Here is a 24,775-nt window from a genome sequence, read left to right on the forward strand (position 1 = left end):
ACATAGCAAATAGACGTAATTCCACGTACTTTTGAGGTCGGTTTTTTAAGTACTCTGTACTGAGATTGTACTTTAATAGCATTGCAAAAAGAAACTTAGGAAATTCACTCTTAATTTGAGATTTGGTTTTTTTATAAAAGATTTTCAGTCTCCCCGAAAGATTTCCAGACTTGCCGGTCGCTTTTACCAGGCCATCCGTCCATCTAGTAAGGGGCCGTCCCACTGAACGCCTTCAGGTTCGTGGCGTCAGTTCTACGAGCTTTGTGAACTGCTCACTGCCACTTCAACTTGTTAATCGTTTGAGCTGTCGGTGACATTCGTTCTTCTACGGATCTCCTCATTTTTTATTCGATCACGTAGAGAAATGTCAAGCATTATTGTTAACTCCGTAGCTCCATAGAGCCATAGGTCGTCGCTGGCAACACGCACTGCTCTAAGACTTTTGTCTTTAATAACTACGGTATTGCGGACGCGAAGATGTTCCGGAGCTTCCCGAAAGCTTACTTGCGAAGTATACTAATGTGCATTTTTTTAAAATTTACGTGTACTTTATTACGTTTACGTTTTGTGTATCCAACTATATAAGGCCATGTTATGACATGTTGTGATGTTTGTTAACAAAGCCCAAAATGAGGGTTATTTTAAAATATAGCAGTGATGTATAAATTACTATTTTTGGAATATAAATAAACAAATAAATCTTAGAAATAATTATATTTGAAGTTAAGTGAAGTTAATAGAAGCGGATCTTATTTGCCTGAGATGGGACCTTCGCACTCGTAGAAGTTTCTCAACCTTACCAAATGTTGCTTATGCCTTGTGCATGCTTAAAATTGCTGGCCAGTGGTAAAAAAAAAGAAAAAAAAGAACGGGTACACTTGTTATTTTAATAAATATGATGTTTAACAAAGATTAAATTCCGATTTTTTGAAATGTTGATCAAACAATAAATGTGTTCAACGAACATGTTTTTAAATCTAAAATACGAACTATTTCGACGAAAATAATAATGTTCATTTTTATTCGATTAGTATTAATTAAGAACCGTTGGTCATCACTGGCTTTTAAAATATATTACGTTAAAATCTTTTGACGTTTTATGGGTCACACATCCTGTATACGCTGTGAAGATTTTTATTTAAAATAATTGGTTTTTATCCAGATCCGTGACTACATGGAGCCCCTGGAGATAATGGCCTCTCTACTGGCGGCGATAGCTCACGACATGGACCACCCAGGCGTGAATCAGCCCTTCCTCATTGCAACTTCCAATCACCTAGCAGCTTTATACCGGGTACGTTTCATAGTTACTCTTCAACCTTTTACTTAGGGAGGGACCACACCTATTATCGTGGCTTGACACGGTCAGAAAAAAAAATTTTTTTTTAATAATTGCAACTTTTTAACCGACTCCAAAAAAGGAGGTTCTCAATTCGACGACGACGAATTTTTTTTTGTGTGTAACGCGATAACTCCGGTATTTGTGAACCGATTTTCATGATTCTTTTTTTGGTGAAATAACCTACATAAAGGTCCCATTTAATTTTGAAGAAAACCATTCACCCCTAAGGGTGGCTGATCACGCATGAACATTCATTTTTATACATAGCGCCTAAATTTTACTTAAGGCGCAATTATTTTAATGGTTGATTTTGCTATTCTCCAATTCAAGGCGTTTTTCTCTCTCAATATACTTTGAGTAGTGAGAACCGTTTTTTGAGGTCGGTTTTTTTAGTATTCTGTACTGAGATTATTTGTAAATAAAACCGACCTCGAAAGTTAGTCGTCGTGGAATTACATCTGTTTGGCAAGTTTTAATGAAATCGGTAACCGGAAAGTGCGAGAAAATGAATTTATCCCCTAGTTTTGCTACTTATAGAGCTGAAATATTTTCTTCAATTTTAAATGGCACCAATACTGAGGTACAGCAGCAGTAGCTGTAGAGCTCTTTTTTCGTCCAGGGAAGTACTGCCACCTTAACTATTTCTGCCGCCAAGCAGTAATGTTAGCGTTACTGTTTTCCGGTTTTAAGGGTAAGAATGCTGGTACAATTACAGGCTCATGTGACGTTGCAACGTCTCAGGTGATGGGCGCAGAGGCAGTGCACCTCAGATATTTGCGATTTAAAGCTCTGTCCAATCTCTTAGTATAATAAAAAAAATCTTAATAATAATTTTTTGGAGTCGGTTACAAAGCAGTCTTTTGGCTGGCTTAACACGATTCCGTGTCGATTGGTGTGCTCACTCCCTTAGTAGAACTTTCTTTGTTTACACACCGTGGGCATTATTCGTGTGAATTAATGTCGCAGCAGAAAAATGGTTTTTAGTACCAATTCACAGAATCTTAGGATTGACGTGAGATGATCCTCAAGCCTAGAGATTGCAATGTTGTGGTTACATTATCTTTTATGGCAAAATCTTGACATAATTATAAATGACTATGTTTCGTACGAACCAATTACCCGCTAGTCACACGTGTAAAGAGACAGTAAATTTGATTTTTGAGGAAAACATTGTTTCAGCACTGAAATGACAAAAATGCTTTTCGTCATATTTATTTATTTATTTCAAACAGTATAAGTCTAGATACAGATTCTTTCTTACATAAGCGTGAGCCAGAACCCAAATCAAAGCCGAGACCTTAGTTGGATTAAGTCTTTCTTCTGTTAACGAAGTAAACAATCACTGCGACGGTGGGCTTTTGGATTAGACCTTTCGAAATTCAACTAGTTTCTTACCCTTTATTTTATGATATAAAATGACACGACGAAAAAGTCACGCGCTTTGTGGTAAGCGACACGCCTGTAGTGCGATACGCGTAAATTACCAGATGATACATATACCAGAATACGCTTTAACGACATTTGGATCGAACGACTTTATAATCTCAGTACAGAGTAATAAAAAAACCGACCTCAAAAGCACGTGGAATTACGTCTATTTGCTAAGTTTTATTGAAATATCCCCTAGTTCGCCACTATACACGACTTGCCACTGAAGATAATAAAAATAGGTTCTCACTACGACACTACTCAAAGTATATTGAGAGAAAACGCCTTGAATTGGAGAAATAGCAAAATCAACCATTAAAGTAATTGCTCCTAAATTAATGTTAGGCGCTATTTATAAAAATGAATGCGTGAACAGCCAACCTTCAAGGTGGATGATTTTCTTCAAAATGAAATGGGACCACTATGGAAGTACCCCCTATCCAACAAAAAAGAATCATGAAAATCGGTTCACAAATACCGGAGTTATCGCGTAACATACATGCAAAAAAAAAGTCGATTTGAGAACCTCCTCCTTTTTTGAAGACGGTTAAAAATTAGACTCGTTGACGTTCACTGTCACACGTGAAGACGAAAAAGCAGTTCAACGGCTAAATCGCTACAATTTCGTAACGGTTTAATTACGTGAATCACCTGCCATACCCTAGTTCCAGTGTCGCTCTGAGCTTTACATCGCAAAGATCTGAGGAGATCCCATGTGCCAGTGATTTCACCAGCACCCTCACCCTTCAAAACTGGAATACAATGATGCCCACAATACTGCTTCGCGGCAGAAATAAGCCTGAACCGCTTGTTGCAAGGAACTTTGTTCAAACACGTCTTCATAATCTTGTTATTAGGGCTTTGTTCGTTGTTGCAACTAGTATGGATCTACGGAGTCGAAAGCCTCCGTTCCGTCTTCAATGTCCATTTATTTGTATAGGTTTGCCCTATTACCAAGAATCGTCAAGTATTATTAATAGTGGTTGTTATTGGTTATTGGTGCGTAAGTATCTGGGTCAGGAAATAAAAATGGGTAAAGAAAATCAGCACAAGGAAATTAGCAAGGGTAGCCAGCAAATGAGTCTCACGGCAGAATAAAAAGCAGTAATATTCGACCAGTGTATCCTGCCAGTATTAACATATGGTGCCAAAACTTGGGTGCTACCAAAAGACATAATTCGCAAATTACATGTAGCCCATTAGAGAGGAAATTGGTGGAAATTACACTCAAAGACCGCAAGACAAATATGTGGCTCAGACAAAAAAGCGGATATCACCAGAAGTGACGATGGACGGGCCACGTTGCTCAAAAGAATGGCTCCTGGTGTAAGGCAGTCCTCGAATGGCCATCTTGAAGAGAAAAACGCGGCAGATCGAGACCGCAGATGCGTTGGACGGATGAGATAAAGAAAGTGGCGGGGTTGAATTGGATACAGGTGCACAGAACCGAGAGAAGTGGCTGAAACTGAAGGAGGCCTACACCGATATGGTTGAGGACGGCTAGAAAGAAGAAGAAGAAAGATTGGAGTGCGAGTTTTGGTAAAAGGAACATGTATACCCAGCTTGGGGGCACTATATTTTCATTGAACGCTAAATTCATTAGCATCTTTTTCAATTAGCCTCATTTTCTATAGTTTGTCTCGTCTGCTGCATTCCCTAGGTTGAGAAAATGGTCTGACGTTTTTGTTAACAGCAACTCATATTTTTCGTTGAATGGATAATTCCTTTCCTATAAATATATCTAGATAATTGATATCTATTTCGTAATCCATGTCGCTATTTTTAACATCTATTCTGATTTGTGAACGACTGTCCTTAAAAAATTTCTATTCTTGTTTTTCTGGGATGTTGTCTGACGTGTATTGTGTTATAGGATAAGCGTAGTTCGGATCTACCCAAGCTGTCATAGTGGTTTCCATTGTAGATGATATTGATGCTACCAATGTTTGAGTTGAGACGTTATTGCGTTGGCGTACATGGACGTTTGTGTAGTAGAATTTGACGGTTTTTTAAAATCTTGGCATTCTTGTGTAATGTAGGTACTTACAAAAGGTTATCGTGTTTGTCGTTGTTTTTCATATTAAGGTTACTTGAATTTGCTGCATTTGGGGTAAGATAGTACACTATCTTACCAGACATTATCTTACGTATTGTTCTACAGAACAATACGTTTATTTAATGGTCTAATACTCTTATATGCAGTTGCCGGCTACTTGCATTTAGATTATTGACATTTCTATTATTTGTTTTTATGTTTGTTGGAAAAACCTTAACTAGGTTAGGTTATTTATTCTATGCGCTAGAATCACAGAACAATAAATAAATACAGTAGAAGTGCGTAGTTTGCGTGTCACGTGTGCCAGCAGTTCGTGGATTTCCGCATACTCGTGTTCAGTTGACCCTTTGATGCTTTGTACGTCATGGTTGTGTCAATTATCTAGCGCAAAATCTCGAAAATCGTAGAAAAATGTCGTAGAAAAATCGTAAAAGTGTTTGTACTTATTGACAAACACGTTATAGGGCGTCTTCAGTAGATTTTATTTTAAAAAATACGACAATTAGGGTTTTTACTCTATTGCACGTTGTAAGAGTTCATGAAAAATGGATAAAGTAAAGAATATTAAAAGATCCGGTGGAGGTGGTGAACCTTGGATATTAAGTCCCATCATTCGATACAATCAGCGTTGCCAATGCCAATTGTTCAAAATCCCCAAAAATCACGGTTAAAATCCCCAAATTTGGGGAGAGTAAAATTCATATTCCCCACAAGTTCCCCACATCTCGAGTTTTCATTATTTATTAGAAATACATCGCTTAAAAATATAATAAAGAATTACGAACTTATATTTAAGAACTCAAAATGTAATAATCTATTACGTATGCTGTGAATGTAAACAGAATGTAAAAAGTAAAACTAATCATAAAATTAGATGACCTTAAATCGTTTATTTATTTTAATAATAAGAATAATAACGTACACACTCAACATAGCCCCGCACTGCGGAAACCCCGTGTCGCGGGTGCCATGGACACACACGTAGACAACCACAAATTACACCCAAACTCAAGAGAGAAATAAATGTAGGCCATACAAATATTTCTCCCGACCCGGGAATCGAACCTGGGACCTCTGCATGGCAGTCCGACATGGTAACCGTTCGGCCACGGAGGCAGTTGTATTAATTATAATATTAATTAGATTCAACATTGATCTGTAATCAGTCTGAACAAAAAATCATTTTTCATTGCCTTACAAAATTAAGTAAATTGATTATTTGTTGTGCATTTGGTGACACTATGTTAATGTTAGAAATAATCAATGAGTTTTGACCTATATTTAATATTTAAAGTTGACGAGTGGTAAGTTGTGGTGTGGAAGTACAAACTGCTCGGCTTTGTTTATCAATAGCTGATTTCGTTTTGCTTCATACCGGGGACCGGCCTAAGCGGGAGAAAGAATCGCGAACTCAACACGCACCGACTGGTAATTTTACAATTCAGAACCAAGTGTTCTAATAATAATTCTATTTAAGCTGCTTTTTAATAATACGAGGGATGTGCGATGTTGAAAAAGACGTCGATATAGTCCATCACAGTGTTTCTAACAGCAACGATCAAACTAGCGATGCATCAGCAATTGATGGATTAAACAAAATGATAAAATGTTAGAATCTCCACATTTTCCTCACATAGCGCCAATCCCCACAAAATCCCCAATCTAGGGCTGGTCATGGCCGGCATTTGTTTGTTGACAAATAAGTGATAAAAATAATAAAAACGAGCGCGTAAACTACTGTACTTCAATGTTGTGTATGTGTATTGTGCCGTCTGTCAATAGACTACAGTGAAATCATTGTGTGAAATGTGGTTGGCGTGAAGAAATAACCTCAATTTTGTAATGAAAATTTTATTTCTTCCAACATAAGTTAGGTATGTCATTAAAATGTTCCTTATATTTATATGATAGTCAGTCAGTAGAGTCACTTATAACATCCATATAAATTATACAGAATAACGTTTTTTTGCGACAAATTGGATTTCTTTAATTGTTTTTTTATACCTAGTGTTTTGAAAAGTTTTTTATTGCATATTACGCTCACTGTTCCCCATAACTTTTATAAAGGTGTTGTACTACTGTGAAAAGAAAACATCGCTTAGAAACATCGCGTTTTGTAGACAATCACAAAAGCTTCATAGGAGTGAACATTCTTCTACAAGATCAGCTACACAAAGCAAGTAAAAATAATCTTTTCGTATTCTAAAGTTTTTCTGTAGATAAAGCTAGACAAAATGCTCCAACAGTGTTTTTAAAAAGCTTTAAATTCTTATCGCCATTTTTATTTTTAAAGAATGACTATTAAGTAGCCGAGAAATATTTCTTTTCTTTTTAAAAAGCCAATTTAAGTTGAAATTAGCTTGAAGAAGCCTAGAACTTTATTAGTATTAAGAGAATTGCGCCTTATGTTTGTAACGTTTTAGTATTTTGGTTTTAAAATAGTATTACTAAGAAAACTATCATAGACTATAAATTATCTAAAGACTGGCTATAATACTAAATAAAAACTGTCTACATACTACAAATGGTCTTGTAGCATTCTAGAAGGGTTACTTGAAAAAAAAAGATAAGAATTTCTCTTAACACTACCTACATATAGTTTCTCAAAGCACTCTTGTGATCTACTAATAAAGTTGTGCCCACTTTTACTTTAAATTATCTAGAAACCTTCTTCGAGATATCTTGAGGGAATTTGAACTCTTAAAATATTCAATCGAATTAAATTCTATTAGATATCTTATACTTTTTTTTTTAGATGTGTGCTGCTTGTATTGACGAGCCCTGTCTCCCTACGGTGGGGTCGGGTTGGGGCTGCGGCAGGTGTTGGGTTCAGGTTATGGGATGTGCTTACGCTCTTCGGTGGCACAGCGATTAGTACTATGGGCGCTTGATAAGGAGGTTCCAGATTCGATTCCCGATTTGAGCCAATTTATGAACCAAACGTTTTTAAGTTGGTTCTGGTCAGGGTATTCTGGGTGTTGCCCTCAGAGTTATCGTTATTCTGTTATTCATAGTACAGGAAATTCCCTAGTTTGAGACCAAAAATTTAGTGTTTTTAATAAATTCCAGGTCGATATCTTAATTATTCTGGGTTTTATTGAAATACAAAACTGAGTCCTTATTGAAAAACTCGATATTAGCTGAGACAAAGGCCTGTCTCGGCCCAGGATTATGGAGTAGGTACAAAGCAACAACTGAGCAAAAATCGGAAATTTTCAACAACAACATATAAAGCATAAATAAAAAGAAACCTGCATCCGGGAATTGCTTGTCTAATAAATTGACGTTGCTCGACTTACACGAGGAGGCAGATCATTTCATATTTTATATGAGGCGTATTTTAAGCAACTCCAGGCCGCAGCCAATCCGAACGACGACGAGGAGATCATAATCACGGCGTCTCTTTGTCATGACAAGCTTATTGTAAAAGTAAATGGGTACACACATTGACTTACAATTATATGGACGTCGGGTCCGAGCTAAAAAGTGTCCGAACTTATAGGGCGTTAAAATCGTATACAGAGCGTCATTCACGCTTTAGTCTTCGTTTGATCGACTGACGGCGAAGCCAGCAAAATTAGACAGCACTGCGATGACATTACAATTTAAATTCAACGTTTTAGCTTTTTCATATTCCTTTATATGTCACTACGTTTAAATAGGTTGACTTGGGACGTTTTTTTCGTGGTTTTTGTATTAGACCCGTCGTCCATTTATTTGTAAGTCAATGCCCCTACATGTCAATTTTCTAAGGAACCAGACGAAAACTTGTATGGCGGCTATATTTGAAAATAGCGAAAAACCAATTTCGAGCACAAATTATTATCCTTTATATCCTCTAGAGGCATCCACGTGCCAATTTTCAGCTGAAACAGAGCAAGTCTCTTTCGGCAGCAATTTTTGATGAAAAATAAGCGATATGATGGCTACATTGAAAAATGGCAAGCCAATTTTCTGCCGGATCGAAGCAAGTTTTTCTTCAGCAGCCATGTTGAATTCGCCATCTTGAATTAAGTTTGACACAGGTAGTTGACCACTGTTACTCTCTATGACATTCCTTCGAGCACATCGTACCTGTCTCTAATAGTTTTCGTGATAGAAGGCTTTAAAATTTGTATGGTGACCATTTTTTTTACTTCTGGCAGATATTGACCAGGATGTACCTCGTAAAAGTGCACAAATATCCCCTGCATATATTATAGTTTTTGAAGGCCGTTGAATGTGGTGTGTGACCTCTTTGATATTTTCCACATTCAGGTCTTCTCATATTTGAGTATTTGCTTTGGAGCCTATCCGCGTACAACGGCATTTAATATCTTTTTTCCACCATATCGGGAACTATGCGTTCTATTTTTCGAAGTGATTCAGGATTTGTAGCTTTATATATTACGTTATAGACATTGCACTTTCAACGATATGCCAACAGGGTAAAGTTTAAAATGTATTAACAGGTCAGGATTTGTTATTTCTTTTTAAATTTGAGACTACGACCAATCATTATCAATATTTCATAGTGTTCCAAATAATGAATGTGTGAGTTTTGACGACATCGGTCCTGATAATAATCGAGGCTTAGGGCCCTTCCATTGTTTTTTTCTTCCGTGGTTAGAACTGTTTTCCTCGACATGTGTTTTTGTTTTCGGTAAATACGTGGAACATTTCAGTCTGTTATTTTTGCGTAACAGATGTTTAATGTATAATGATCCTGTATTTAGTTTTGTCTTCTTTGATTATTTGTCTTCGTTTAGATAACGGATCATTTGTCAGTAAAATTTTTTTTGTACTGGGAAAATAGATGTAGGTGTTTTTGGATTTACGAAGTGTAGGTGTAAAGATGTCATGCTAGTTAGTGATATAATACAATGATATTTCCAAGTGGAAACAGGCGTTATATTTCTCACCGATAACATTGCATGTCGCTTCTAAACACTCAAATTACATTTCATTTAAACAGTAACAATTTTCTAACTCGTAAAGTTACGACCTTATTGTTAGACAATAATATTATTCACTCACTCAGAATTTGCTTTACTTTGATATGCAATAGCGCAAGATGAATTCTGAGAATCGTAGCTGTCTATATTGCAGAGATGAGGGTTAGATTTCGTTGTGTTCTCATCAGCTCAGCGAAAAAGGCTCGCGACCTCCCGAGAGAAGTCGTGCTATCCAGCTTCCCTCCAGTTTCCGATACTTCCTACTGTATATAATTCAATTCGCGTCAAATTTCCACCTCCCTACAATGTTGCATGTCGTCTACCATCGACCATAGGTGACACAATTTCTTCCCGCTGTGGACTCTTATATATTACTTAGTCTGTGCAGGAAACCATACACGCCGAATTGTTGTCATTAGTTCATGTCGCATTAAATTTGTCTCTTGATTCTTGCTAAACTGATCATGTCATCGCCGTTGTTAGCACGAGGTAGCCCTCTTAAGGATGGAACGGCATTTTTTTATGATACCATGTGACGGGACGAACAAATCGTGCGCCTGGTGGCCTGCAAACACCCTGAGACATGAGTTGACAGGTCTCAGGGTGCCTGTAATTGGCGAGCGGCTGGGGAGTGGAATTCCCTGCCTGAGGCAAGAGTAAATAGGCATTATTTAGGTGTGCACGCTACATTGTCGACCTCATCGTCACATGCGCTTTTTTTTATAAAAAAAAACACCAGGGTAAGGGTTACCCTTCAAAACCGGAACGCAGTAATACTTACATCAGTGGTTGCCGTTGAAATAACGAACATACGAACTCTTTCACACGCTCCATTGCTACAAGAACTTGAATTCCATAAATTCCATGTCGAATGTTTCGTTTTCTAATTTCGTGGTCACAGTGATCATCACGGTTAATTAATAACGATGAAAGACGTGGAAAGATATTCAGTTTTGACTCCGAAATTACATTTTGAATAATAGGTACAAGTTATGCGGCGCGAAGGCTAAGCCTGAAACTGCTTATAATGCAAACTGCGTCCTTAAATTCAAGGGTCTCATTATTGTGGAAGGTTTTGGATGGTTAGTTTATTGCAGTGTTAGAAGTGAAAATCATCTTGATAAATATGCCTTGATAATTATTTTGTTATCTATAAAATTAAATGGAGTCATTTGCCTGTCAGGTATAAAAAAAAAAAAAAAAAAAAAAAATGGAACAATAAAATGCTATAGTCTGTTCCAATCCATTTTAAACAAAAAGTAAACAAAACTGTTTGGTTAAAATTCTAAAGCACTCACTCAATGAATCGAATAAGTAACACTTTCACGTATATTTCGAAGATTTCGACTTGTTATCTCATCGCTTTATCCAACAATATTCATTTGAATAGGATCTTGTAAAATGGGAATCCAAAAGTGAGGTTATTTTTCAATTATTTTATACTCTTATCATGGCATGTTCACCTGTAATTGGTTAAGCATTCTAACTGTAACACCCTATCGAATGTGTGTAAAACATTGTTGTAACCGAATGTATTAAGCGTTGGTGAATTTAAATAAATAAATTATACATCTATGATTTGTCTATGGTTGCATAGAGCTGTACGAAAAAACATTCGGTACATTCAATTAAAGTTTTTGTAATCGATTACTAAATCGGCAATTTCAATCGCAATCGCACGAGTATCTAAGTGTAAGGATTTGAAGGAGGATTTAAAATTAAAATTTCGGAAATTCCAAACATGCTTTTATAGGTTATGTAAGGAAAAACCGCTAGTATGGCTCAATTAAACAAATCGATTCAGTCAATTAATTAATCAATTTGTAATTGGCATTACAATTGGCTATCACTAAATCGTCTATGGTAGGGTCAGTGACGTGTTTGTTTACTTTTTGTTTAAAGTGGATTAAAACGATGTATACCTCTAGTAATGTATCTACACGTATACGAACGTGCTAAATGTCAATTTCAAAAAAAAATTCGCAAACCCCATCGTTTCGCAAAGATTTTTCTTTGTGTTTGTTTATTTTTATAGAAATGTAAGAATCAGCACGGTTATACATCGGATAATTGAAATAAACTCACTCGGAGTGAATTTGGAATAACATATGACTTACCATTTTTTCTATGAATACCTTTAGCTTCACGTTTGCAGTTTTGAATGGTTTGCTTGATTTCTACGTAACATACGTTAGTGTTTGTTTTTGTTATCTACACAGTATCCGTGAAATGTTGGGGCTTTGTGTTTAGTTTGTCTAGGTTTAAGGCAATTGTAGATTGGTGTGTGATTGTATACTAACCTTTAAATTTAATTGTAAACGCCGTGGTCGTGTTATGAACTGAGTTTGAAAATATTTCTACATCAGAATAAGCAAGAAGATATGTGCAGTTTTTTTGGTTAAAGATTTTTTCACATCAAAAGAGTATAGCGATCAAGCACATTTTTGCCACCAATTACTGACAATTTTTAATTTATTTCTTTTACAACTATGGATTTTTTTGGTCAATTTTATAATTTAAATTTGAAAATTAAAAAATCCATTCGCGTTAAAGAAAATTCACATTTATGATGAGTGTATATAAGATATCTTATTGCCGGTCCATCTGTGATATGATGTTCCACTCTACGAGTATCTGTAAGTTTTATAACTTTTGCTCTGAGCATTTTGAACGACGTTTGAACGGTTCTTATCGTAAACGACATGGAGTTTAATTTAAACCTTAAATGTCAAGATTGGCGTGTCTTGATTCCTGTCAAATATTTATTTTTAATTTAAACATTAATAATAATAATGAACGCAGAGTATAGGTATATGTCAAACCACTTGGTCTTTCCACAACAGGCATTATTCCCAATTATCTTCTCCATAGCCTTAAAGTGTTAGGTTGTAAAGAAAGCCTCTACATTACCTTACAAAAAGCTCTAATTTTAAATACATTGTCAGAAACTTCATGCAGATGGAAGAGGACGAAATGGGCTCTTATTGCACATCCTCCATATAGATACACGTCATACTACCTTTACTTGATTTCGGTACGTAAGTGTGGTCCAAACCAGCCAACAGACTGAGAAAAATCAAGTAAAAAATATAAATAAAACTAGTGATAATCAAGACGGCATCAATCGTCCGCTATCACCTTAGCAATGCAATAGTTAGGTAGCGTGTTGCCAGTTCAGCCCAGTCAATTGCTATCATCACCCATTAAAGAGCACAGAAGAATTCTCCACAATAATGTGCTAGACAACAACACCTTTCTGCCGCCGAGCAGTAATGTGAGCATCACTGTTGTGACGATGCGACCTCCTTCATCGTCATCTTACCTTTTGTCACCATCTTTACTAGCTCCTGGCCCTTACTTTTGAAATTTTGAATCGTTCTCCAATTCCTTCTCTTCGTTATTCTTACTGTGGTTCGTTCCGTCATTACTCCCATCAAAATTCTTAAAGCTAGAGGACTTCACGAGATTTACTTCTTTTTCTCATTAGAAAATTAGGTCCTCTTGGGGGTAAGTGGACTGTTTATAAGACTGTTTAGAGAGTGTTTTATGCTATTGTAACTTTTTACATCATTGTATTTTTGTTACAGCCTTTTGTTCTTAATTTTCTGCACCTAATAAATTCACGATCCCCTTGTTTTATTTTTGGTAGGATGACGGGCATAGTGGCAGTGCCGCCCAGGTCCTTGCGATTTAAAGCTTTTAGTGACACTGCAACTGTTATGGACAGGCGTGTCGCTTACCATCAGGCGCACGGCTTGTTCGTCCCGTCCCGTCCCGTCCCACACGACACTCATACCAATTCAGAAAAGTTCGTTTCTCGCATTGGTTCTACCGGGAATCGAACTCGGGATCTCGCCAAGCGCCCACTGTCAAAACTGTTGGGCCACCCAGGTCGTTGGCATTACCTATTTATAAGTAATTTAATTTGTTTGTTTTAACACTTCCACGTTTTAAAGCTACTGATAATTTGTTTAAAATGTTAAACTCGGATAACTTGGCGCCCGGAACGACAACTCGCGATGCGACGAATAATGATGATGCTAAAAAAGGCTCAAAGAAAAATGAGTTCTCAAGTGCTCTTGTGACACGTCTGCTTTCAATGGCTGTCGACACGGAACTCCCTGACCTGACGTCTCTTGATTTCAGCGTAAACATTCTTTATCGGTTATGTTTTCATACAATCGATAAAAACTGAACTAAAGAAGACTTGTCGTATTTTTAATTAAAGCATTTTACTCTGCTAACTTGGCTTCAGAAATAGTGTTGCCATGATTATTGTATAATGAAGGGTTCACTTCTCCAGTCAACTCACTGCAACCATATCAGTTAAAAACAAACGTTAAAGATTTAAAAAATACACGCAGAACAATCTTTATGGTCACATAATTGTGATATTGTTTTGAGACATACAACTTATGCCAATAATTGCTGTCTTTTTTTCTATTTCGTATTACGCCATGCAATTACATATATTACATAAATGGTTATCAAATGTGTGTGTGCGTCAGTGTTTGTGTGTGTGTGTGTGTGTGTGTGTGTGTGGTGCTTACACTAGTTTTTTTTAAGTATGTATTTTATTAAACTTTTTGTAGGATGTAGTGGAGTGTTACTTAATTTTAAGAACAAGATTAAACATAATTTCACAGTCTTAATATAATTCCTGTAATAAACATACTAAAGCACGACGAATTGGAAGAAAACTTAATTATCTAAAATTTAGAACATGATGTAATAAAAAGAACCTATATGTTCTATATAAAAGGACAACTTCATTCTTGCGTATTAAGTTTTCCTTTTTTTTTGCGTATAGTCTGTAACATATCCTGTCATAAGAACATAAAAAAACATGAATTTTTAACTTTAAGATAATTAAATAAGAAAAATAAATTGCGTACATTTAATTGTTAGAACTAAATATTAACGTTTCATAGAAAAAACGGAATACGTATTAATCTATGTCATCAGACGGAAGCGGTTCGTGAGCCGTGTGCGAGGTAGTCACAACTAGAGATGGGTTTTTACCCGATAAATATCCGTCAAAGGATAAATATCCAATAAATATCCGATTTCACTGGGTATTCATCCCAAAACACGGATAATTATTTAAAAAATTCATTACAATTAATTTTTTATTAGGGGTTAAAGTATGAAATTGCCGTTTTATTGCAATAGGTTCTTTGAATTTTCATAGAATCTTCATGGTTTGAGGTTTTCGAATGAAACTTTTTTCAAATGGTTTCTGTGATTTTTTTTTTTTTTAATTTGAAACATTTGAATATCGACTTTCAATTGTTTTTGTTATTCAATTTAGACAAGAAAGATGGATACTGCGAAAATTCGAGTGATTTTTGAATACGAGTTCCGACGCGGAACTAACGCGGCAGAAACAGCCCGCAATATCAATGCTGCGTTTGGAGAGGGGTCTACTAATGAACGCACCGTGCGATTTTGGTTTAAACGCTTTCGTGATGGAAATTTCGACTTAAAGAACGAGCCACGAGGACGACCGCCCACACAGGTGAATAACGATGAATTAAGAGAGATAGTGGAAGCCGATCCTAGTCAAACTACCCAGGAATTAGCGGCATGGTTTAACGTTACCTTACCCACAATATTGACTCACTTGCGTCAAATCAATAAAATAAAAAAATACGAAAAATGGGTGCCTCATGATTTGACTGATCTGCAGAAAGAAACGCGTGTTGAAACTTGTGTTGCCTTGTTGAACCGGTACAGAAATGAAGGAATATTGGATCGAATTGTAACATGTGATGAAAAGTGGATTCTTTATGATAACCGGAAAAGAAAAATGCAATGGCTGACCCCAGTTCAAATGCCACAACAGTGTCCTAAAGCAAAACTTACCAATAAAAAGGTAATGGTAACTGTTTGGTGGTCTCAGCATGGTGTTATTCACTATAGTTTTCTCCGATCTGGTCAAGCAATAACAGCAGATGTCTATTGTGCCGAACTCCGAACCATGTTGACAAAACTAGCAGTAAAACAGCCCCGACTCATGAATCGATCTTCACCATTATTGCTCCACGACAACGCGAGACCTCACACAGCACGAGAAACCATTTTGACCCTTCAGGAACTGCAGTTAGAAACCATTCGTCATCCTCCGTATTCACCAGACCTTGCTCCAACGGACTACCATTTTTTTCGTGATTTGGACAATTATCTACGTGACAAGAAGTTTTCTTCCCAGGAGGCAGTACAAAATGCTTTCACACAGTTTGTGCAGTCTAGATCGTCGGAGTTCTATCGCAAAGGCATTAATAACCTTCGCATTAGATGGCAGCAATGTATAGATAATAATGGCAACTATTTTGATTAAATAAATTTGTTAAAAATTTAAAAAATAAACAATTTAGATTTTCAGTACAAATCGGCAATTTCATACTTTAACCCCTATTATTAAACGATTGCTTCTCATTTTGCCATCGTTTTATGTAACAATACTGTTTTAGTAGTTTTTCGAGTCGATAACATCTCACTAATGGGAGAAATATAAACTGATTGCGATATACTCACCTAAACTTTTATCAACATAAAACTAGGCTGGTATAGAAAATTCGATTGACAGAAACTTATCAAACCCTTGAGCTGACCTATCCTGCGTTAATAAAGCGACCCAACTTTATGATCTTGGGGTCTATTGCGTACTAAATAAAGTCATGTTTGGACTTGAAATAGCCAAAGGATTCTGTTTCGCATTTCACACACAAGATCTATTGATGAAAGTACATGAATTAAAAATAAATGTTTATAATTAAATAGGTACACAAAGCGTTTTGATTGAAAAATGAAAAAAAAACAATCGACAAAAATAGGTAGGTCTTGACTTGAAGCGTGCTCTCGGCTTGGCAGTTAGAAGGAACTGAGGCAAAGTACGAACACAATTCTCCTTATTCTGGTCTCCGTCTCATTCGCACTCGTGTAAATTATTAGGTAGCGAATTTAGGCTTTGGCAAAATAGTGGTCAAGTGATTTTGAATTGAATTTCCTTTGGATTAGAATTAATTATCATTTAAGTATTTCCAATGAAGCCTGTACAGTTTTTTAAAATAAAATATTGAACAACCAAAAACCCTTTATATATGAAGCTGAACAACTGTACAATAACTGACCAACTTTAACTTGAAAAAAAATTCCATATAAAATGTTAGACAGCTGATTAATATTGTGTGGAGACAATTCTTTTTTTTAACTACACATTTAAAAAATGATAAGGATCACGCAAAAATTCAGGGATTTACGGTACTTAAAAGTATTATGTTTATTTACTGAGTATAGACAAAAAGTTATAACAAGCATAATACGTGGGGCGCACTATAAGTTTCCGGAATGAATAATAAAAAATACTATAAATGGTCAGAAATGAATTCATTGTTTCTCAAAATATTCTCCGTTAGCGTTAATTCATTTTTTCATACGAATGAAACTCCGTGACAATCTCTGAAACATATTTGTCATACTCTTCGACGGCCTCTTCAGGTGGAAAATCGTTGACCGCGTAACTGGTTCTTAATTTTTGGAAATAAATAAAAGTCACAAGGTGCCAGGTCGGGACTGTACGCGGGATGGCTCAAGGTCAACGTTGTTCACCTTCAAAAATTCATTTGTCGCTCTGGCCGTGTGAGAACTGGCATTATCGTGGTGCAAGATGATACGGCGTTTACGGTCATTTGTACGGAGTTTATCAATAACTTCCGGCAAACAAATGGTCGTGTACCAATCACTATTCACGGTACGACGATTCTCCAAAGCAACAGTAGCCACGTGTCCAGTTTTATTAAAAAAAGAAGCAATCATCCGCTTAGACGCACTTTGCACGCGCGCCACTTCGATTGGTTTCGGCTCATCTCGAAAGACCCATACGCTAGATTGCTATTTTGTTTTGGGATCGTAACTATAAATCCATGTTTCGTCACTTGTTACTATGTCCCACACCAAATTTGACGCCCAATTCGTTGAATCTGGTAAGCATGGCATTGCATCAAGTGACGCGATCCGTTTTTGAACCTCAGTCAAATTGTGTGGATCCTCCGAGAGCACAGCTTTTTCACACACAAATGTTTGTGTAGTATTGATTGTATTTGACTCATGCCTATTCCTAAAGATGCCCGAATCTCATGGTACGTCACATGCCTGTCTGTTTTGATCATACGGCGCACAGCATCGATAGTTTTGTTGTTCACCGCAGTGAACGGGCGACCATCACAAAATTCGTCACTGAGATTCACACGATCGCGTTTGAATTCTGCAAACCAGCTATAAATAGTCTCTTGCATGGTACTTCATCGCCAAAAGCAGTTTGAAGCCGAGCGAAGTTCCGCTGAGCTGTTAAATTACACTCAAAGTCGTAGAAAATCATGTTACGAAAATTTTCACGAGTTAAATCCATGGTGATGTAGACAACCAATTTCTAAAATGACGCCACAATGTAAAAACAAGTGACAGTTTGCAAACTGTATTCTACAGCCAAAGAATTCCATTTTCAAATGTTGTAATTACTTTTTAAATATTGTTTATGTAAGTGGCCAGTTCCGGAAACTTAGTGTGCCCTATGTACTATACGTACATGTTACTAAATGTTATCATGATGTATCAATGTTTACAATTAAGCTTAAAAATATACTTTGTTTTACTAAATATACCATAATAAACCACGATTAAAAATATTTATCCATGACCCATCTCTAGTTACAACAGGATTCTGAAGGGTAATTGGCGATAAATTTGAACCTGAAATTCTACGTAGGCTTGATAATATGTAAATAAACAAAATTGTGTTATTATTATGATTATTATGAGCATTATTATTCATCGTAATCATCTTCAACTCATTTAGACGTCCCACTGCTGGGCACGGGTTTGTTGATTTCATACGTTTTCCGAGAACTTATTAGGTAACGTACTTTCGAAATCACTTTAAAGATTTTTGATAACATTTACGGAATAATCGCTTGGGGACACTTAACGATTACACCCTGTGCACACTTTCATTATACCCGCGTAAGTGTAATTTGTTTTTTAAATAATTATAATATTGATTTGCATTCCATGTGGACAAAAGGAGTTTTCATACTCTTCCTCTAGAAAGACTTTCTATCTAAATTTTTTTTTCTATACATATGTACTAATCAAGTCCTAAGTTTCTACATTTGTATACGTAGCGTTATTTATATGGTTATAAAGTTATAAAGATTGGTTTGGTATGATTGCGTGCTTTTGAAATTGTAAATTTTTAACCAACTTCAAAAAAAGGAGGACGTTCTCAATTCGACTATGTTTTTTTTTTGCGTGTATGTTACGCGATAACTTTGGTATTTGTGAACCGATTTTCATGATTTTTTTTTGTTGGAAAGAAGGTACCTCCATTTTGAAGAAAATCATCCACCTCTTATGCTGATAGGCTGATCACGCATGAACAATAATTTTTGTAAATAGCGCCTACATTTTTATTTTTGCTTAAGGAGCAATTATTTTAATGGTTGGTTTTGCTATTCTCCAATTCAAGGCGTTATTCTCTCTCAGTATACTTTGAGTAGTGAGAACCGATTTTTATCTTAGAGTATGGAAAAAAAATAAAAGAAAGGAGCTGCCCTAACTACGGAATGAACGTGCATACCTAAACAAAAATTGAACGAACAAATGGCGGATTTCTTTAGTGTCGTACCATAATCTATCGACAAGTCATTATCGACATGCAAACATTTAATTAATGTAGATCAATATTCCATTTGGGAATATTTTAGGTTATTACGAGAATATCCAGGAATGTCACATGAAATTTTGAATTTATTGTTTTAATAATTAATAGTCAAATATTACGAAAAGTGAATTTGCACAGAAAAAAAAAATATTTGTAATTTGAGAGTTTATAAAAGAGAGAAAACTTTAAAATATAAATCCTATACATTTACAACCTCAAGATCCTTATTTTCATAGAGAAATTTTTAAACAGATTCCAAATAGTGTTTTTATTTACGCATTAGTATAGAATTAATATCAGTGGCTGATTTAAGTGAATCTTTAATACTTCCATTTAATTTTGGAAATAAATGAAAGTAGTTATATTATCAATAATAATATTATTATCATACGTTTATTTGCTTAAAACATGGTATAACAGGAGATGTAACAAGAGACAGTGTTAGTATAAACATGTTTCGCGTATATTAAATAGCATGCAAATGTCTGATTATACGATGTCAATTGACTACTATTGGCCGAGCGCCTTTGATTTGTGCAGAAAAATCGACACTTCTCCGAAGTGAGACAAGTAGTCACGAGCGACTGCGAGTTGTGACAAGCTACGTCAACTGAGTTCTGTACACGTTAGCGCTCGCTTTCACTCGATCAGCGAGGCGAGTGACACCAAACGATGGCAAGGCAAGGCAAGGCAAATAGGCTGGCTATTGGCCTTCACCCGGCAACGTTAGACGTCGTCGCAACGTCTTTGTATTGATGGCTTTATAAAATAAGAATTTTTAGTAGTTAGAGTCGTCAGTGGGAAAAAATCGGAAACGAGTGGATAATTTTGTTGTCAGGAACTGAGAATGCCTAGTTAATGAGTCGTTTTTAATCTAACTGAAATATAAAATTATTTACCATTAAACCTAATGATGGGATTGCATTATCATGTAATCTAGTTACATTCAAAGTTATGTTAAAATTTGACTCTTCAAAATGAAGCGAATAAATGAAGATGGTCTTTGCTTCAATGTATGATTTCCAACCATTCTATTTTCTGTTTTGATTTGTAGGTAAACTTGAAATGGTAAAAATAATAATAATAAAAACCTCGTAGTGAATTATTTTAATAACAGAATATCGATAATATGTACGCTTCCAAGAACAACACAATCATCAAAATATACAAACAAACAGACAATCTGAAGAAACCAAAGCAAAATTTGGCAAGATTTATGAATAAACTACTTCAATATGTCTAATTACATGAGATATTTGCGCTTTTGTGTGATTTATAGACAGAAAAATAACACGTGCCTGTACAATGTTACATTCGGTCGATTTTCGCTTTTTCAAATGCCACATCCCGTAATGCAGCGGCGACGAATTTTTATTAAACTTAATTGTTCTCACTGTCAATATTTTTGTTCATTTTATTACAATACATGCGAATAATTCAATAAAATACTTGGAAAAACATTTTTTTTGACATTTGATGTAATTCGCTTTGACAACCGTGTCATGTACCTCATGTACTGCGAAATGGACACGGTTGGCATTTAAGATGACGTTACGTATTTTCGATTCCCGTGTTTGACACAGACCAACGTAATCCTATCTCTTTTGGCTTAAGACGGCACGCAATAGTTAAACAAAGACAATAACATGTTTGTTTTCGACGTCGAAATGCATCATATACATATAACGTCTGATTTATATATGTCAACATAACATGTCCTTTAGTTTCCATAGTCTAAGATTTTTATTATCTCCTGTTTACTAGGGGAACTAGGGGAAATTTCAATAAAACTTGGCAAATAGATGTAATTCCACGTACTTTTGAGGTCGGTTTTCTTTTATGTTTACATTATTTTATACATTACACACGTGACATTTTCATTATGTGATAGTGCTTTGTTTTAGTGTTGAATTTCGTCAAAGAGTATCAGTACCGTAACACCGTGGACAGATGCGACAGTCTATACCTATTGGGAATAAGCTAGGCAGACAGATGATATTGAGTGTTGACCAATGACATTTATGCATAGTTTAGGGAATTAACGTAAAGCTATTCATTTTGCATTGACCCAAGGTCCTTCTGTTTACTATTTATAATTATTATATTACTAAAAAGAAAAAGTAAATTAAGTGTAAGAAAAACACAATCGAGTTGTTGAAATTATTGATGTTATGTTATGTACTTTTCCTTGCGAAAAGGCAAAGATCTTTAGACCATGCTGCCTAGTCAGGTACGTAGATATCATTGAGCCTAGTCTTTTTTATGTTTTTTAAATTTATATAGTGAGCTTTGTAACCTTTATAATCATATTATACATATTCTGTTATTGTGTAGTTAGAACACAAAACTCTGTTGATTATTAATCTTTGATTTATTTGTTTTAACACGCGTCATTACATGCTTGCAAAACGAGATGCTAGTGTGAAATTTTGTTTACTACTTCGCGATTATCAAATATTGTAATACAATGCACAAATTAAGCATAAACCACAACATTACTTACCGAATCAATGTAAATAATTTATACTTTAAATTCGTGGTCACACAATTATTCAAATAGCAAAATGTGAGCAATACTCCCATGTAAATTAATTTTCGAAGAGAACATTTTGGGAATAGCGGAATTTTTATATCAAAATAAATTACAGAAGCCATAAACAGAATTAATAGAAGCTGAATGGTGACGTTAGTGGGCTTGTGACTCGACGAAAGTTCAGAGAAAATTATTTTATACAATTGTATTGAAAAAAGCATGAAGTTAAGCATAAGAAAGCCGAGTTACTTACTACATATGTAGGTACTAGTGACTCGGGTACAAATGATTTTCTTTTGTGAAACTTGCCATTTATCCCTGATAATAAGAACTTTTGTCAGTTTTACCACTTCCTTGCGTGGCATATTTCGAGACGGAATTATCTTTTTTTTTGTAATCAAGTAGTTAATGTTTTATAGCAAATCTGTCGAATCAGTAAATTTGATATTACGTGAACTAACTTAATCTATGAAATTTTTTTGTGGCAGCTTGATGTCACTCAACGTTAAGAAACTAAGAAATTGACAGTTGTAGATATCACTCGAGGATGAAAAAAAACATTAGTTATTTCACTTTTTTAATTTGATTTTATTTTCAGACTTAGATAAGCCTTTAGTATAATTTGAAAAACTTAATTAATTTATTTTATTCAAACTTGTAATTATGATATTTGAAGACGCTAAAGAATTGTTTTAGCAATGATTTCGTTGTTCTTTTTTGTTTATTCTTTAATCTCTTTATTTTCCGCTTATTTCGAAAATAAAAATTCGCACAAACAAATTTCTTGTCGTCGTGCAAACTCAGCTTTGTTTGTTCCGTCTTCAATGAATCCCACAACTGCAGCCACAAAGACACCAACAAACAAACTCCCTACAGCGTCCACTTCAAACTTCTGACTAACAAGTACCAGCACTTCCCAACACCAACAACTCCTGGCAGCTAACACGGTATTTCGTCTTTGTTTCCCGTTGCAAATCCACTATGGCACCTGGTTGCTTGCAGCTGGAAATACTCTTTGTGTACAAATTTTGTACATGTACTTTATAATGATTTCTTTGCCTTAATTATGTTTATGTTTACTTTTGTTTTTCATCTTCTTTCGTTTGTCGTAGAAGTTGTATTCTTCATTTGCCTCTTTCATTTCATAATATCATGTTCAATTCGCTTATAGTTTTGTGAACTCGACTGCTGGCTATAGATAGCTGTCACTATTCTATTCTATTCTATTCTAATTATCGATACGGAATCAGCTTTCTTCGAATTCCCGACTTGGCCTGTTCATCGGGCCCACCCAAATGGCCGCGTCGATGACCGGACCACACCTAAGATGCTAAGGCCACATTTCATACCCCCAGATCTTTAACTATGGTTACCGGACACCCGCGTTTCGTCACGCGTCACAGACAATACGTGTAAATAATAATTAGCCATAAGTGTTTTATTGTAGTATTATATATGTTAGTCTTTAAGGTATGTATTTATGGGTCTTTGTAACCTGAATGTAAATAAATTTAAAATTAAATTTCATACATAAATTCGAAAACTCATTGGTGCGAGTCTGGATTCTAGACCACTACCCTCTACTTGACAGGCAGTAGGTCAAACCAGAACCAGAGTACTAAAAAAACCGACCTCAAAAGTACGTGGAATTACATCTGTTTGCCAAGTTTTATTGGAATATCCCCTAGTTCGCCACTATAAAGGACTTGACACAGGAGATAATAAAAATCGGTTCTCACTACTCAAGCTATATTGAGAGAGAAAAACGCCTTGAATTGGAGTATAGCAAAATCAAGCATTAAAGTAATTACTCCTTATGCCAACAGCCGCGGCGCGAACAGCCACCGCACAGTGGATGATTTTCTTCAAAATTAAATGGGACCACTATGCAGGTACCCTCTTTCCAACAAAAAAAGAATCATTAAAATCGGTTCACAAATACCGGAGTTATCGCGTAACATACATACAAAAAAAAACACAGTCGATTTGAGAACCTCCTCCTTTTTTTGGAGTCGGTTAAAAATACTGCCTTTATTAATGTAAAATACAATTTTTTTATTTTTTTTATTTTTTATTTTATTTATATATATATATATATATGATATATTAACACTATAGTCCATTTGTTTAGGTACTTAACTAAATGTAAACAATCTTGATACATCCTTTTATTGAAACACATGCTTTACAAATCAATAGGTATAAAAATAGTCATGCAATTTCATATGAAGCTAAGCATTTGTATTTTGTATTTGAAGGTAAGGGAAAATCATTTTATAAATGTATATTTCATTAAATAGACATCTCAAGTTGTCATCTCAATGTTTACATTTATTTAAGTACCTAAACAGATATACTATAGGCTCAGGCCCGTGAAGTCGATACTTTTAACGCCAACACTATTTAATTTATATTTCATCAAACTGGCATCCCAACTAAACGTTAGTTTATTATCTCAGTAGTCGTAGTCTGCCTAGAATCGAATTTTGTTTTTGCTTTGATCTATTCACATTACGTCATTGACTTACAAATAAATGGACGATAGGTCTAATACAAAAACCAGGAAAAAAATGTCCCAAGTCAACCTATTTAAACGTAGTAACATTTAAAGGAATATGAAAAAGCTAAAACGTTGAATTTAAATTGTAATGTCATCGCTGTACTGTCTAATTTTGCTTGCTTCGCTGTCAGAAGAAACAAACGAAGACTAAAGGGTGAATGACGCTCTGTATACGATTTTAACGCCCTATAAGTTCGGACA

The 24,775-nt window shown here is 35.4% G+C and overlaps 1 protein-coding gene across 2 annotated transcripts in view; it reads left to right on the forward strand.

The window, feature by feature from the left end:
- LOC113239212 (calcium/calmodulin-dependent 3',5'-cyclic nucleotide phosphodiesterase 1C-like) overlaps positions 1-24,775 on the forward strand; it is a 195,665-nt gene that overhangs the window by 71,729 nt on the left and 99,161 nt on the right. For both annotated transcript variants that reach the window (XM_026476107.1, XM_026476106.1), the window contains exon 6: positions 1,163-1,294. In XM_026476107.1, the coding sequence (XP_026331892.1) occupies positions 1,163-1,294 (132 nt within the window). The remainder of the gene's footprint in view (positions 1-1,162; positions 1,295-24,775) is intronic.

This window comes from Hyposmocoma kahamanoa, unplaced genomic scaffold (genome assembly GCF_003589595.1).
Source record: "Hyposmocoma kahamanoa isolate Upper Pololo Valley unplaced genomic scaffold, ASM358959v1 99702, whole genome shotgun sequence".
Lineage (NCBI taxonomy): Eukaryota > Metazoa > Arthropoda > Insecta > Lepidoptera > Cosmopterigidae > Hyposmocoma > Hyposmocoma kahamanoa.